The sequence below is a fragment of the Lactuca sativa genome, chromosome 5, assembly GCF_002870075.4.
Source record: "Lactuca sativa cultivar Salinas chromosome 5, Lsat_Salinas_v11, whole genome shotgun sequence".
NCBI classification, from domain to species: Eukaryota; Viridiplantae; Streptophyta; class Magnoliopsida; order Asterales; family Asteraceae; genus Lactuca; species Lactuca sativa.
Window position 1 is genome coordinate 293,094,233 of NC_056627.2, and position 14,357 is coordinate 293,108,589.

Genomic DNA, 14,357 nt, shown 5'->3' on the forward strand with positions numbered 1-14,357 from the left:
TAGCTACAATGGGACCTGCAGGTCTACGGGTGATGAATTCCATACCATTTCGACGTCTTCGAACGTGGTGTTTTACTAGTCAATCAAGTATGGTTATAATCTCATCACATTTTACCTTAATTAAACAATTGGTTTAAGGTAGTTAGCACATCGGTAGTTACTATATACAATACTACAGTACATCTTCATTTTCCCATTACATACACATAGTGATCTTCTCACATAAACGGTAATGTAAACTATTTTCTGGTAATGATAATCATACTTGGGAAAAACACTCGCTTTTACAAAAGGACAAACATACAGAACAATCGAGTCTTGGTAGAAGACTACAATCGAGTCTTGGTAGAAGACTACATTTTCATTTTTTCCAATCTGGCCCTTTTAGTCAGTTTTTGCCAAAAAAAAAAGACTAAATGTGTGGGGGTTCTTTCGAGAGAAACTAAAAAAAGTTGAGGGTTTATTAGGAAGCATTTAGAAGGTTGGAATTTTTTTTTTCGAAAAAAGAAAATACAAAGTTAAGGGTTTTGGTTGGAAAAAAGAAAAAAAAAACTCAAAATATAACGTATTATTTTGAGATTAACCCTATATAATAATAATAATTATATAATACCATGTTTATTGTATCTTTTCCTGTTTCAATATCCCATCTTCTAATAGAATGATCCCATGATGCTGAATAAATCGTTCCATATTCAGGCCAAACAGCCGAAGATACACATTGAGTATGACCCACAAGTGTAGATACATCCTCCCCCTATATTTATTTTTTAACCAAATTATCAATAAACTTAATGAAAATATAAATTAAAATATAAAAATATACCTCTGATTGAGATTCTTCTTGCTTATTCCCTTTTTTCATTTTCTTTACTGAAACAATATCTGCTTCATTAGACTCTGTTTGCCACACATTGATTCTGCAATCCCAAGAACCTGAACATATCTGTAATGGAGGAGGAGAGAGGTGAGAGATAGTGGCAAAAATGTAAAAAATATTAAAGATTATTGAGAAAAAAGAAAAATTACCAAATTGCCATTAGGTTGTGATGCAAGGCTTTGAACTGAAGCAGTATGCCCAACAAGAGTTCTGAAAGAACTAATCTTTAGGTTTTCTGATAGAAGCTCTGGATCAAACTTCAAGTTGAAAAAAAAAATATTTTTATTTTTTTTAGTTGTTGATTTTTTAATAAGAGTTTTTTTTAATGTAAAAGTTAAAATTACCTTCCAGAGTTTCACAGTTCTGTCTTTTGATCCAGTTGCAACAACCTTATTGGTGTCGTTTTCATTATCTGAAGATTTAGTGAGAAATAATGAGAAAAGAAATAACTTACTTTTTATTAAAATAAATAAAAAAAATGAAGATTTAGTTTGTAAAACAAGTGTATACCTTTTGAATTCACAACACCAACTGATGTTATTGCACCATTATGACCTTCTAAAATATGTGTACAATTTCCTGGACCTTTCCATATCCTGAATTTATATATTTAAAGAGAAACATATGTTTTTGTTATTTCATGAAAAAAGAAAAAAAAAGGTTATGAAATTACCTTCCTAATCCATCGTAGCAACCTGTCAAAATGAACCTTGTAGAAAGAAAGAAAGAAAGAAAGAAATTTACTCAGTTTCAACAAATTGTCTATTGAGTTGACAGAAGAAGAAGAAGAAGAAAGGTGAATTTGAAGAAAAAGAGGGATAGATACAAGGATGAAAGTATAGGGCTTACTGATTTGATCCATCAACTGCACTGACCCAATCATCATGTAATGAAGGATCTTCTTCCTTGCGTGGAGCTACAGCTTTTATGTATTCAATTTCTAGGGTTTTTTCCTGAAGTTGTATCATGATGTGACGATAGGTTGAGAAGATTAATGACATCGCTTAAATGTAAATCTTCTTGTTTTGTTTTATCAATGTATATTTCTCAGATTACAAGCTTTTGATTCGAATTGTTTAGATGATGAATGTGTGATTAATCGCTATGAATTTTAGGGAAGAAAAATAAGTATACCGCTGAGATTCCTTTGGCGAGAAGAAAGTCTTCAAGTGACATCCTCACTAGCTCACCATAAATCAAGAAATCAAATGGTTCATGTTTCCAATCATCGTTTCCTAAACATAAGTTAAGGTTAGATGACTTAAAAGTGTAAAAACTAATCGGTGAACAACTAACTTATAGCATTGAATCATTGATCTTCGAATTGCAGATGATTTCAGAGAACTATTACCGAAGTTCATGATGTTTTTACACGAACATAATATATGTTTTATTGGTTCAAGTCAGGTTAAGCAGAAACGTAGTGTAAAGACGAATAACCTGATTGAAAAAGGCTATTAACCACGGACGAAAGACCCTTCCTTGTGAGGGTAGAAGGGATGGAAATGGTTGTCGTCGGAGCTTTGAATGGCGGTTTAAGCTTTGTAACGAATCGCACCTGTACTCTTCTTGAAACATCTTCAACATCTCCATCGATATCCATCTGAAAATGCACTTTAGCTGCAATTAACAGTGAATTGTTCAAGAACTCGGTGCTGGAAAAATCGATAGCAGCACAAACACGAATGAAAGAAGAAAGAGAAAAGAAAAAACACGAACCTTAGCTGTGGGGGCGAAGGAATATCGACAGCTCCGGTGTTGCTATGGGCTGCGACGATCTCCGGTGAGGATATGGCTAACGGCGGCAAGCAGGGATGCGCTTGAGGAGTGGCAGAAGCAACGATGGATTGGAGGCATTCTGTTTCTGTCGATGTATAAGGTTTAGGTTAAGGGTATATCAGTCAATTTTTCTAAACGGTGAAAAAAAGGAGTTTTGTTGAAACAAATAGTTTTTGATAATTTAGATGTAAGTGATTTATTAAAAATGATTTATCGGACACCCGAGGCACCTATAAATTGTTTTTAAAAAAAATTCAAGAAATAATAAAAAATATAGGGTTTTTTTCGAAGATTTTGGAAAATGACCACAGGTTCCGCAGAGGGGTTTTGCAGAACCATAAACACCTCTGCGGAACCATGAACACTTCTACGGATTTTGGTTTTTTATTTTTATTTTTTCGTTTTTTCATTTTTTTTCGTTTATTAATATTATTATTTTTTTTAATCACATAAGGTATTATGTGATTATTATGTAAAAAAAATTGTTTTTGTTTTTCCTTTTTCTTATTTAATTACATTTTTTAAAAACTTGTGTGGTTAATAAAAATTATACAAATATTTCATGTTTTATATAAAATTACACACATTGGTATTCTGAATGATAAACATACTTTAACTAGGTTACAAAACATACTTTAGAAAACATAAACATACAACCTTCGTAATAAACATATTTTGAAATAAAGTTCATTCATTCAAATCAAACTACGGAAACTTTGATATGTTACAAACTTCATAATAAACATACTTAGAAATAAACTTCATTCATTCAAATCGAACCACGAAAACTTTGATATGCAAAAGTCCAGGTAAGGAGTTTTTGACACATCACTTAGCCACGTAAAAACTATTTTCTGCGGATCAGTGTACACCTCTGCGGATCAATGTACACCTCTGCAGATCAGTTATAGAACTGTTTTCTATGGATCAATGTACACCTCTACATAACTGTTAGGGAATACGCAGAACTGTTTTCTGCGGATCAATATACACCTCTGCATAACTGTTAGGGAATATGCAAAACTGTTTTATGCGGATCGGTGTACACATCTGCGAATCAGTTATAGAAGTTATAGACGTATTTAAGTGGTTTTTTGTGAGTTTGTAAGTTTCAATTACTAGTAGAAGTTGTTTTTTCATTGTGTTTGTGGAGAGTGATTTGTAAAACGAGTTTTATTATTTTGTGTACGGGAGAGTCGTGGCAGTTAGCTAATGGAGATGTGGTTTACATTAGAAATAATGTGAAAAACTATGGTTTAAATCTTCTTCCTAACATTGACCATGAAATGTTATTACAAATGGTTAGAATTAAGGCAGGTGTGTTAAATATTCATATATGTTTGTCTTTTAAACACCCGGAGTTAGGGTATGTCATGGAGCTTGGAGATGAAGCTGATGTATTTCAATTGAGACATGTAATATCTGAATCAAAGAAGACGGTGCATTTATATTTAACGGTGGTAGGTGAAGAAGCTGAAGAACAAGCAGTGGTTAACAACCAGTTTAATCTAGCAAAAACTAATAGAGGTCGTAGAGAAAGCCAATGTGATGGAAACCGTTCAAGGGGAAGAGGAAATGAAGTGACGGTGTGTTATGAAAAAAAAAGTTTTGGTTAATGATACATTTGTATCTGATAATGATACTTTTGTATCAGATAATGATAAAGAAGCAAAAATGGGCATGACTGAATTACAACGTCAAAATTTGTTCGAGTTTGAAGAAGTTCCTAAAATTGATTATCGAAGATGTGAGGAAAAATCAAATGAAGGGTGGTCGGATGATGAGTACACGCAACGAAAAATTGCTTTTAATCCATGGTATTATATTCCTTCTATTCCTAATTGTCCAGAACCTATTCTTGAACCTGGACCATTTCAGAGTTTAGGTCCGAATGATAAATTAATTGTTAATCAAACCTATAACACCAAAAAGACCTAGCTTTTGCTGTTAAATTCAAAGCCATTAGAGAAAAGTTTCAGATAAAGGTTCAAAAATCTTCAAAATCTCGGTACCAGGTTGTTTGTATGAGAGAAAATTGTCATTGGCGTTTATACGCATCTCTCATTAAAGGAATAGAAATGTTTGAAATTAAGACGTTTAATGACGAGCATACATGTTCTTCATTGCTTATACACCCAAATCATAGGCAATCAAATAGCAAAGTTTTGGGAACCATAATACATGACATTATGAGTCAAGGAAGTTTGAGATTTTGGAGGCCTAATGATATAATTAGAGATATGAATGCTTTGCTACAAATAAATATGAGTTATTCACAAGCGTGGCATGCTAGAGAATTTGCTTTGGAATTGATGATGGGGACCCCCAAAGAAAGTTTCTCCAAACTTCCAGTTTATTTTCACAATATGAAGAAACATAATCCTGGTACTGTGGCGTACATAAAAACTGGTTCGGATGATCATTTTGAGTATTGCTTTTTCGCTATTAGATGCGTGGTAATATATTTTTAAATATATTTGTTATTTTCTTAAATGTTTATAAACAAATTATATTGTTGATATATTAATGGTTTTTATATTGTTGTTACAGATACGTGCTTTCAGAGAGTGTTGTAGAAAAGTTATTATTATGGATGGTGCTCATTTGAAGGGAAAGTACAAAGGCACCATCTTGCATGCAGTAGCCATGGATGGCAACAATCAGATCTTGCCTATTATGACAACCCGAAATTTCTGTCTTGTAAAGCCAAACAATTCAATCAAAAGTCAGACTTGTTTCTTCTATCTTTTAGCATTGTTAAGGGTCTGTTTGAGTGTTCTAAGCCTAGTACATTCAAGGATTGTGTTTTAGGATGTGTTAACTAAAGTTCATTGTGTTGCATTCAAGTCGGAAACTCCATCACAAGGAGTTTATGGTCGCAAACTAGAGTTTACGGTCGTAAACTCTTGGCAGCCGTGAACCTTTCCCTATATAATATACTTCCTTCATTATTTCTTCACTTCTCACATCTTCAAGTCAAGAACACTCATTTATCTCTCAAGTATCATCAGGAACACTTCCTTTTCTCTTCAAATTTGTTAGTGATTCTTCCATTGTTTCTTGATATCCTTCTTGATCTTATGAAACCCTATGATTTCATCCATGGATTCATCTCTTTTGGGTTTAGATCTTCAAATCACCAAGAACACACACTAGTTCTCTGGGCCGTAATCACCCCTTTAAGCTTCCAAAACATAAGTATCCTTTCCATATACATGTTTTCCATTAGAAGCATATGATTAGCAACCAAGAATCAACCATATTATGCATGAACATCAAGATTTTACAGTCATAAACCCTTCTTAGTTCATAAGGTGGTCGTGAACCCTTCAATCCATGGTCGAAAACCCTTCAAGTTCATGTGTTGGTCGTAAAATCCTTGGCCATGAACACTCTTGGGCCGTAAACATATTGGCCGTGAACACCCCTTGGTCGTAAACACATCCTTATGTGGCCGTGAACACCTTTTGTACAATCATATGTGATTGTAACACTTCATTCCAAGTGTTTCCTAGTCCCTACGGATGTTTCCAATACATGATTAGTTGTTAAATACACTAATTATATACATACATGTGTCATTATATGCTTAATAAGATCCGTTTGTGCTCAAGACTTCACTTAACACACTTAGCATCCTAATCGATCTTACATTCGAATCACTCACTACAGGTGAGTTCATACCCCTAAAATTATCTTTTAAATGATTTTAAATCCTTTTAGGGGGGGATACAAGAAGAAAACATTATAGTTATAGTATCAATCACATGTGATTTATAACCATCAAATAAGAGGATTTCTTATACTTCAAAACTATGTTATCAAACAAACTATTTCAAATCATTTTATAAACTGACAACAAGTCATCAATAACTATTCAAATGGTTAAAAATCTTTTATATGATAAACTTTTTATCATTTTACAAAACTTTTTTAAACTTATATATTGTCAAAATCATGTCTATATAGATATAGTTATATAAATAAGGTTGAAAGCGCTTAGGACTGATAACTCGCTTTATTTCCTGTTCCTTGTTTGGTTGTGGACTTAGGGTATTGGTTGTTTGTCCGAGTGTCGTTTAAATCTTAGTTATATATTATGTATATGTATGTAGATATAAAAGTTCTTCCAACCAGTTCAATACCTTTGGGTAGCAAAGGTGTACAAACATGATCAGTCATTCACACAACAGTACTAGTAAACTATAATAGGTGTAGTTTAGAGGATTACCACTCACTATTTCTAGAACAATGAAACTTACAAGAGTCAGTTCATACATGAGTCAGTTCAAACATACTATAACGAGAAAAACAAAGAACATACTATAACGAGAAACACAAAGAACATACTACACTAATACAAGAACAATATAAGATTAATGTGAGCCACTACATCATGGCATGGCAATATACTGCTGTGTCATGTTTTGTAACCAGATTCTCCTGGAGGGAGAGCATGAGTTTGTGTATAGATCTTTATGGGATTGACCATCCTACACCTTGCTGCTAGCTACAGTGGGACCTGCAGGTCTACGGGTGAAGAATTCCATACCATTTCGACGTCTTCGAACGTGGTGTTTTAGTAGTCAATCAAGTATGGTTATAATCTCATCACATTTTACCTTAATTAAACAATTGGTTTAAGGTAGTTAGTACATTGGTAGTTACTATATACAATACTACAGTACATCTTCATTTTCCCATTACATACATATAGTGATCTTCTCACATAAACGGTAATGTAAATTATTTTCTGGTAATGATAATCATACTTGGGAAAAACACTCGCTTTTACAAAAGGACAAGCATACAGAACAATCGAGTCTTGGTAGAAGACTACATTTCATTGTAAGTAGAAAGATAGGATTTTCTAGGAGATACAAACATTTACATCAAACACTTACAAACATTTACATCAAACACTTACAAACACTTTCTTCAAACTTATACAAACATTTGACACTAAAATACTTGTGAACTCACCAGCTTAAATGTTGATCTACTCTTTCAAAATAACTTGTATTCTCAGGTCACCAGTAGACAGGTACATTGGACCAGGTTTTGAGAATACGGAGCACATTCAAGACTCATCTTTTATTTTGATTCATATTTTGGTGTCTTTGAAACTATACAAAGAACACACTTGTATTAAATTATAGTATTAATGCAATGGATGATGTTGTTGCTTGTTTACTATTGTGCATTGTTATGATACTATACATGACGACGTCCTCCGTCTCGAACGTTTCCGTCGTTCTGGTTTGGGGGTGTGACAGATTGGTATAAGAGCTTTGTTTATAGTGAATTGAGTATATCAACCCATGAAAGATATACAGCTATAAACACATCGGGATTAAAATACTATGACCAAGAGTTTATACTTTTAAATAATAAAATATTTAACTAAAGTATACATACAAGCATTCATACTAGGATCAATGTCATACTAGAACAGAACAAAACTATTGTGGTTGTTGGACTGCACAAGTAGGCTTGGGGACATATAATCAGATTATATAGCCTGATCAACTTGATGAGAATTGTTATCGAGATTTGAGAAAGCAAAGTTTGATTTCAGTAAATGAACATTTAGAACACGAAGAGTAAATATTAATCAGATCTCATATTGATAAAGACTGATTACAACATAAGCAGAAAAGAGATATCTGTTACAAAAAAAATCTCTCTCTACTTCTAACCTCAGTCCCTATTTATAAGGAACATGAGTGTACAAAAAATATACTAAGTCTAGACATTTCACTTTGCATAAAGATGACTTAGTAAAATAACATAAAATGTGAAACTATACAAAACACTATATTCGACTTTACAATTTTACATCTACAATCTCCCCCTTTGTAAACAGTCGAAGCTATTCATCCCATAAGCTTTTGAACAGCTGAGTGGATTGTCTTTCGCACTTCTCCATACCAGGAGATCACCTTCTTGAGATCTTTCTTGTCTCCTTCATTGTTCTTCTTGCAATTGTTCATACGAACAATAAAGTGCGTATATTGCGAAGAATTATATCTTTCCACCTCTAAGACTTTAAACAAGAACTTCTTAGGTTTCCCTTTTGTATCTCTTCCTGAAAACACCATGCCGAAAGGTTTCAGACATATTTCCCCAACAACATATTTCGTTAATGCTGATTGAGATAAAGTTTCTTCCCAAGGAACTTTCACCTCTCTTCCCAACACATTAGCCAGTTCTTCATCTGCAAGAGCCAAACAATCAAAGTAATTGTCGATGCATGTCTTCACATGTGCGAAGCCTATCTTGAACACTTCAGTCTAAGAGCCTTTGAGCTTATTTTCTTCCATATGCTTCAAACTCAGAGCCACTTGAATTAAATCATTGCAGTTCATCAAAGGAAAATCAGCTACCGTGAAGTCATACTGCTTGTTGTCTGCTCGGATAACAAAATAACGAAAATTTTGAAGCATGTATTCAAACAATACATCTTTCTTGATTGTCAGCACCTTTTTGATCTTCATTAAAGATCAAACTTCATCTGGATTCTTCCCCAAGACAGCATGAAATCTGATTTTCATGTGTGTATAATCATCAGGATTATCAAACTTCTCACTAATCTTGTACTGAGCAGTGATGAATAGCATTTCATTGATTGGAAAATCCAGCTGACAATTGTCTGAATTCGCAATATCATAACTTCTCTATGGCTTCTTCTCGAATTCGTACATTTCCCTCCCCACAACTTTTGACTCTATAGTTTCATAAGAGTAAAGCTTCGCAGGATCTCCTTTGTTCATTGTGGGAGGATCACTTGCCCTCTGCCTCATAATGCTTTGTATTTGCCTCATTCTTTCCAACTCTGCTTCAGCCTCAGCTTTCTTCTCCTCCTTTGATTTTTCATACAATATCCCTTTTCCTTTTCCCACCATATTTGTTTGAGGTTTTGAACTTGAAACTCTTTCTTTTTCTCCAATAACGATTCCTTTGGCAATCGCTTTTGTGGTTATTGTAGTTGAGGAAATTGGCTTCGTAAGTATGGGAAGAGTAGTTTTAAGCTGAGTAGATATAACTTTCCCAACTGTCTTCGCATCCTCTTCTTTACTTAAGCTTTTCTCTCCCCCTTGCACCCCTGTGAAAACAGGTGGGGCACTCCTTGGTAGTAAAGAAGTAAAATTGGCAAGTGGAGCAAGAGCTTTCTGAATTGCTTGTTCTAAAGTATTAATCTTTAGAGACAAGAACTCAGGAGTGAGAATTTGTGTTGTTGAAGATTGCGAAACCACCATTTTAAGCTCAGTCATCAACTTGGTCAGCTGATCAAACTTCTGCTTTGTTTCTTCGTTATGGGCTTCAAGAATAGGAACATCAACAAACTTTTGTACTCTTGAAGAAACCTCTGCAATCTGCTTTTGAACTTCAGCATTTTGAGTATGAATATCCTGAAGCTCCTTCGCAAGTTCAGACTTCAACTCTTGAAGCTTATAGTTGACATCTTCCCGAACTTTCTTCACATCTTGTACAAAAAGGACATGACGTTCTTTTGCAACAGCTTTCAAATCCTTGACCTCTGAAGAAAAATTGCTCCCTTGTGCTTGAATGCGAAGCTTATTATTCTTGTCGGATTGATCAACCTTCTCCATAATACGCTTCTCAGCACCTTTGATCATTACATCAACCTCCATAGCTGAAATAGAAGACATCCTGCCAGAATCAGCTTGCGACTGAATAATAGCATTCAATTTCTGATTCAGGATTTTAAATTGTTTTCCTGTCATAAGCATATGATCAGGAATATCCTCCTCCTCTGAATCAAAATGAATGTCTTCAATTATCCCTCCAAAGGCACCTCCTTCAGCTTCATTATCAGATAAAGGTTGCGAAGGTTGAGGATTTTTGGGTGATTGAGATGGAAAAAGTGTTGTAAATGGGTTTTGAAGAGCATGATCAAAAATTGATGAGGTGGTGGATAAAGTTGTAAATGGAATTGAAACAATTGGTAATGAAATAGGTAAGGAGATTGGGATTGTGGTTGCAACACTCAGGATAGGTGCCCCCGTATCAGATACGTTGACAACCGTATCAGAAATAGGTACCTCCTCAGAAACTGATTTGGTAGTGACTATTTCGAGTGGTTTGGTGAGTGGTAAGGTGGTAGAGATTTGCGAAGTATGAATGATAGGTAATGAAACATTTACCGTAGATGTCACTGGTGGAGTTTCTGGTACTATTTCTTCATCAGATGATTCATTGCGAATCACCATCTTTCTTCTTTTGATGAGAGTACGTTGCATGTTTTTGGTAACATCTTCAGCTGTTTGTCTTTTCTTTCCTGGAGAAACCGGAGCTGGAATACTGTGAATAGTAACGCCTTTACTGCTTACCTCAGCCTTGCGAATTTTCTTCAATACCCCAGACTTAGAAGGTATTATTTCTTTCTTTGATTTCGATGAAGTTTCTTTAATCTGAATATCTTCATCTTGAACTTATTGTGAAGATGAACCCTTCACATCCTTCTTTATGAGCTTCTTCTTCTTTGACGTAGCAACAACATCCAATAATACTCCAGTCTGCTCTGATTGATCAATTGTTCGCAAATATCTCACCAAGACTTTGTGAGTTTGAGATACCTTGCGAAGCATCGCATCTGGAATGCGAGCCACATGAGTAAAAATTGCCTCATCATCTTCTACTGCCTTTGGAAACTGATACAAAGAAAATTCTGCAACTTCAACATCCTCCATTACTGGAAAGTCTTCTTTTTCATAGACCTTCTCCAGAATCAAGCTCCAATACCTTGCACACGGAATCCCCTTTTCCGAATTTGTGTTTTCGAGACTCTTAACAAATTCCTTCCATAATTGGGTGGCATAATCAACGTTTATATCATAGTATATGCCCATAACCATGGCATATACTTCCATTCGTCCTCTATCCAGTCCAACTGATCTTCCTGTTAGGCATCTAAGAAAAATTCCAAATAAGAAATTCCATATGCACGGCAACCCAGACTTTCGAAAGTCACTGATCTTCTCAAGCTCTGGTTGATGGCCCATCTCGTTGAACATGTGAATGATTTGAGAGTTGACAGGTTTGACAAATGGAGGGTTGTTTGGAATCTGCAAGAATTCAACAAACATCTTCTTGGAAAGTTTGACCCGTTTGTTGTTGATCAAGTTGAATGTGATCACATCCGCTGTATGATTGTATGATGTCGTTGAAGCTGCCAAGGATAACCATGTCATCGGAACAGAGAAGGAACTAAACATGGCAGTAGACAGAGGTGATCGTTTCAGGGCAACGATAAGCATCTTCAAACCTTCAGGATAAGAAGATACATTTGGATCAACTTGATAGTTTGTGCTTTGGATTTTCATCAGGGATTGAGAAAGAACTTCGTCAGTATTGGATTGAGTGGCTGCCATTTTTAGGGTTTGAAAGAGATGAAGTTTGATCAAGATTGAAACTTTGGAGGTTTTTGAGAGTTCTGTTTGCGTAACCGTATATAGTGTTCTTGATCCCCCCCTTTATAGTTTACTCAAATTGATTTGAAATTAAAGCGGGATGCATTTAATGTTATCCGATGTGGCACCTTGAAAATCGAATCATGACTGCAAAAGATAACCATGCTTTAAAAAGTAACTGTCACATCTCCTTGAAAACCGGATAGAATACCAACCATCTTGAGTACACAGCCTGTCAAGTTTCCCGTTATAGAATCTGAACCGTTAAAACCCTTCGCATGGAGTTAAGGCTCTTTCACTTTTGGGATGTAAAGTGAAGTCATATGCCAGATTTGCGAAATCATCAGTCTGAGTTGGTTTTACTCAAAACCTCAAGGATTTCGTGTGTGCATTGTGTCAATAGAATAAGATGAGAAACAAAAAATTTGGAATTTTGTGATGTCAAAAAATTGAATTTGACATGAATGCAGTTAAACCCCAGGCAAAGGTTGCTTCGTTAATCATCAAGAGAGATAATCAACACCTTGTGTAGTTTCCCGTGAATTAGAATCGAATACTTGTAGAGAAGTATCGAAGGGCTTCTTTTAAAAGACATTTTGGATTGGTTTGAAATTTCATTACATATCAGCCTTAACATAAGGTGATAAATTGTAAATGAAATTACTTGTTTGACCAGTGTAGTCAGTGACAAGTTGGCTTGTGAAAATATTTATCATGACTAGGATTTACGAATAAAACTTACACAGAAATCATATTCAAAAGAAAATTTGTTCTGGATCTTGTTGGGTAACAAACATTGTTGGTTGTGAATATTTGATCAAGACCACACATGCAAATTGAATATGATTTGAAGTTTCGAAATTTTTGATACTGAAACAAAGGTTTCGTAAAAATCTGGAACAAAGTTCCCCGTCAATTCCTTAAGGTTTATGATTTTTGGATTTCACTTCCATCACAGACTCATGATGTTAGATCATAAACACAGACTTGTGATTTGTCTAGGTTTTGATTGGTTTGATCAAAGAGCTCAAGGACAAATCTCTTCAAAAATTTGGAGTGTAAGAATTGTTTGATATAAAAAGATTGGATAAGAATCGGAGTGTACCTCTATTATAATGGACAAAACAGAAAACTCTTAACTCATTTGAGAAGAGTAAGGTAGCTCTTTTTGACTTATGCGAATATAAGCCTTTTTGGGAAGAAATTTTCATGTGATAATTTCATTAAGGCTTTCTTTTCACACATTGAGTCTTGTTGAGGCTTTTGGTCTACAGACAGCAGCATGCTTCTAGGGACATCCTAACTAGTTTTTAAAAGAAATTTAATACCTTCTCGTAGAAACACATAAGTATGACATCTTCGCATTTTAGCCCTCTATTAAATTCTCAGCACACAAAGTTTAAAAAACAAAGAAAACAAAAATATTTTTGTGATTTTTGAATTTTTCAAAAGTAAGAACATAACAAAATAAAATCATTTTGGATTTTTAATTTTTCAAAATTAAAAACATAACAAAATAAAATCTTTTTGGATTTTTAATTTTTCAAAATTAAAAAAACATAACAAAATAAAATCTTTTTGGATTTTTAATTTTTCAAAAGTAAAAAAAAAAAGACCCTACAAAGTTAGTCGTAAACCTTACCTTAGTTGTGACGATCTCAGATGCGAAAAGATGTGGATGCGAAGCCATGCCAAGCCTCTAAATGAACAGTAACATCTGAACAAATTTGACTCATAACTGCTGAACAAGACTTTTAGTCATGAGTTTTTGAAATTGAATTCGCATTAATCATCCCCAAACCTGCTAAAATTCTAACAAATGATTTTTCATCAAGAGGTTTTGTAAAAATATCAGCAAGTTGTTCAGTTGTTTTAACAAAATGAATTTCAATATTCCCATCTTCCACATGATCTTTGATAAAATGATATCGAAGAGCAATGTGTTTTGTCTTTGAATGTTGTACTGGATTATGAAAAATACGAATTGCACTTTGCGAATCCCAATACAAAGGAATCTTTTTCATGTTTATTGCATAGTCACGAAGTTGACTCTGAATCCAAATAATTTGCGAAGTGCAAGCAGCAGCAGCAATGTATTCTGCCTCAGCGGTTGATATAGCCACACAAGTTTGTTTCTTTGATTGCCAACTCACCAACTTCCCATCCAATAGTTGACATCCACCACTCGTACTTTTCCTATCCAAAGTACATCCTCCTAGATCAGAATCTGAAAAAGCTTGAATGAAAAACTCCGTTTTCGCAGG

At 34.5% G+C, this 14,357-nt stretch overlaps 1 protein-coding gene across 2 annotated transcripts in view; it reads right to left on the reverse strand.

The window, feature by feature from the left end:
- Window positions 1-595: 595 nt before the first annotated feature.
- Window positions 596-14,357, reverse strand: part of LOC111910367 (ribosome biogenesis protein WDR12 homolog) — a 67,856-nt gene continuing 54,094 nt past the window's right edge. Inside the window, exons 1-9 of one of the 2 annotated variants that reach the window (XM_052771771.1) lie at window positions 2,600-2,713; window positions 2,321-2,483; window positions 2,015-2,115; window positions 1,730-1,833; window positions 1,554-1,589; window positions 1,391-1,476; window positions 1,225-1,292; window positions 1,030-1,137; window positions 596-946 (exon numbers count right to left, since the gene is read on the reverse strand). In XM_052771771.1, the coding sequence (XP_052627731.1) occupies window positions 764-946; window positions 1,030-1,137; window positions 1,225-1,292; window positions 1,391-1,476; window positions 1,554-1,589; window positions 1,730-1,833; window positions 2,015-2,115; window positions 2,321-2,483 (849 nt within the window). In that variant the 5' untranslated portion in view covers window positions 2,600-2,713 and the 3' untranslated portion in view covers window positions 596-763. Of the gene's footprint in view, window positions 947-1,029; window positions 1,138-1,224; window positions 1,293-1,390; window positions 1,477-1,553; window positions 1,590-1,729; window positions 1,834-2,014; window positions 2,116-2,320; window positions 2,484-2,599; window positions 2,714-14,357 lie in introns of those variants that run through there. The other variant, XM_052771770.1, reaches the window with a different exon arrangement.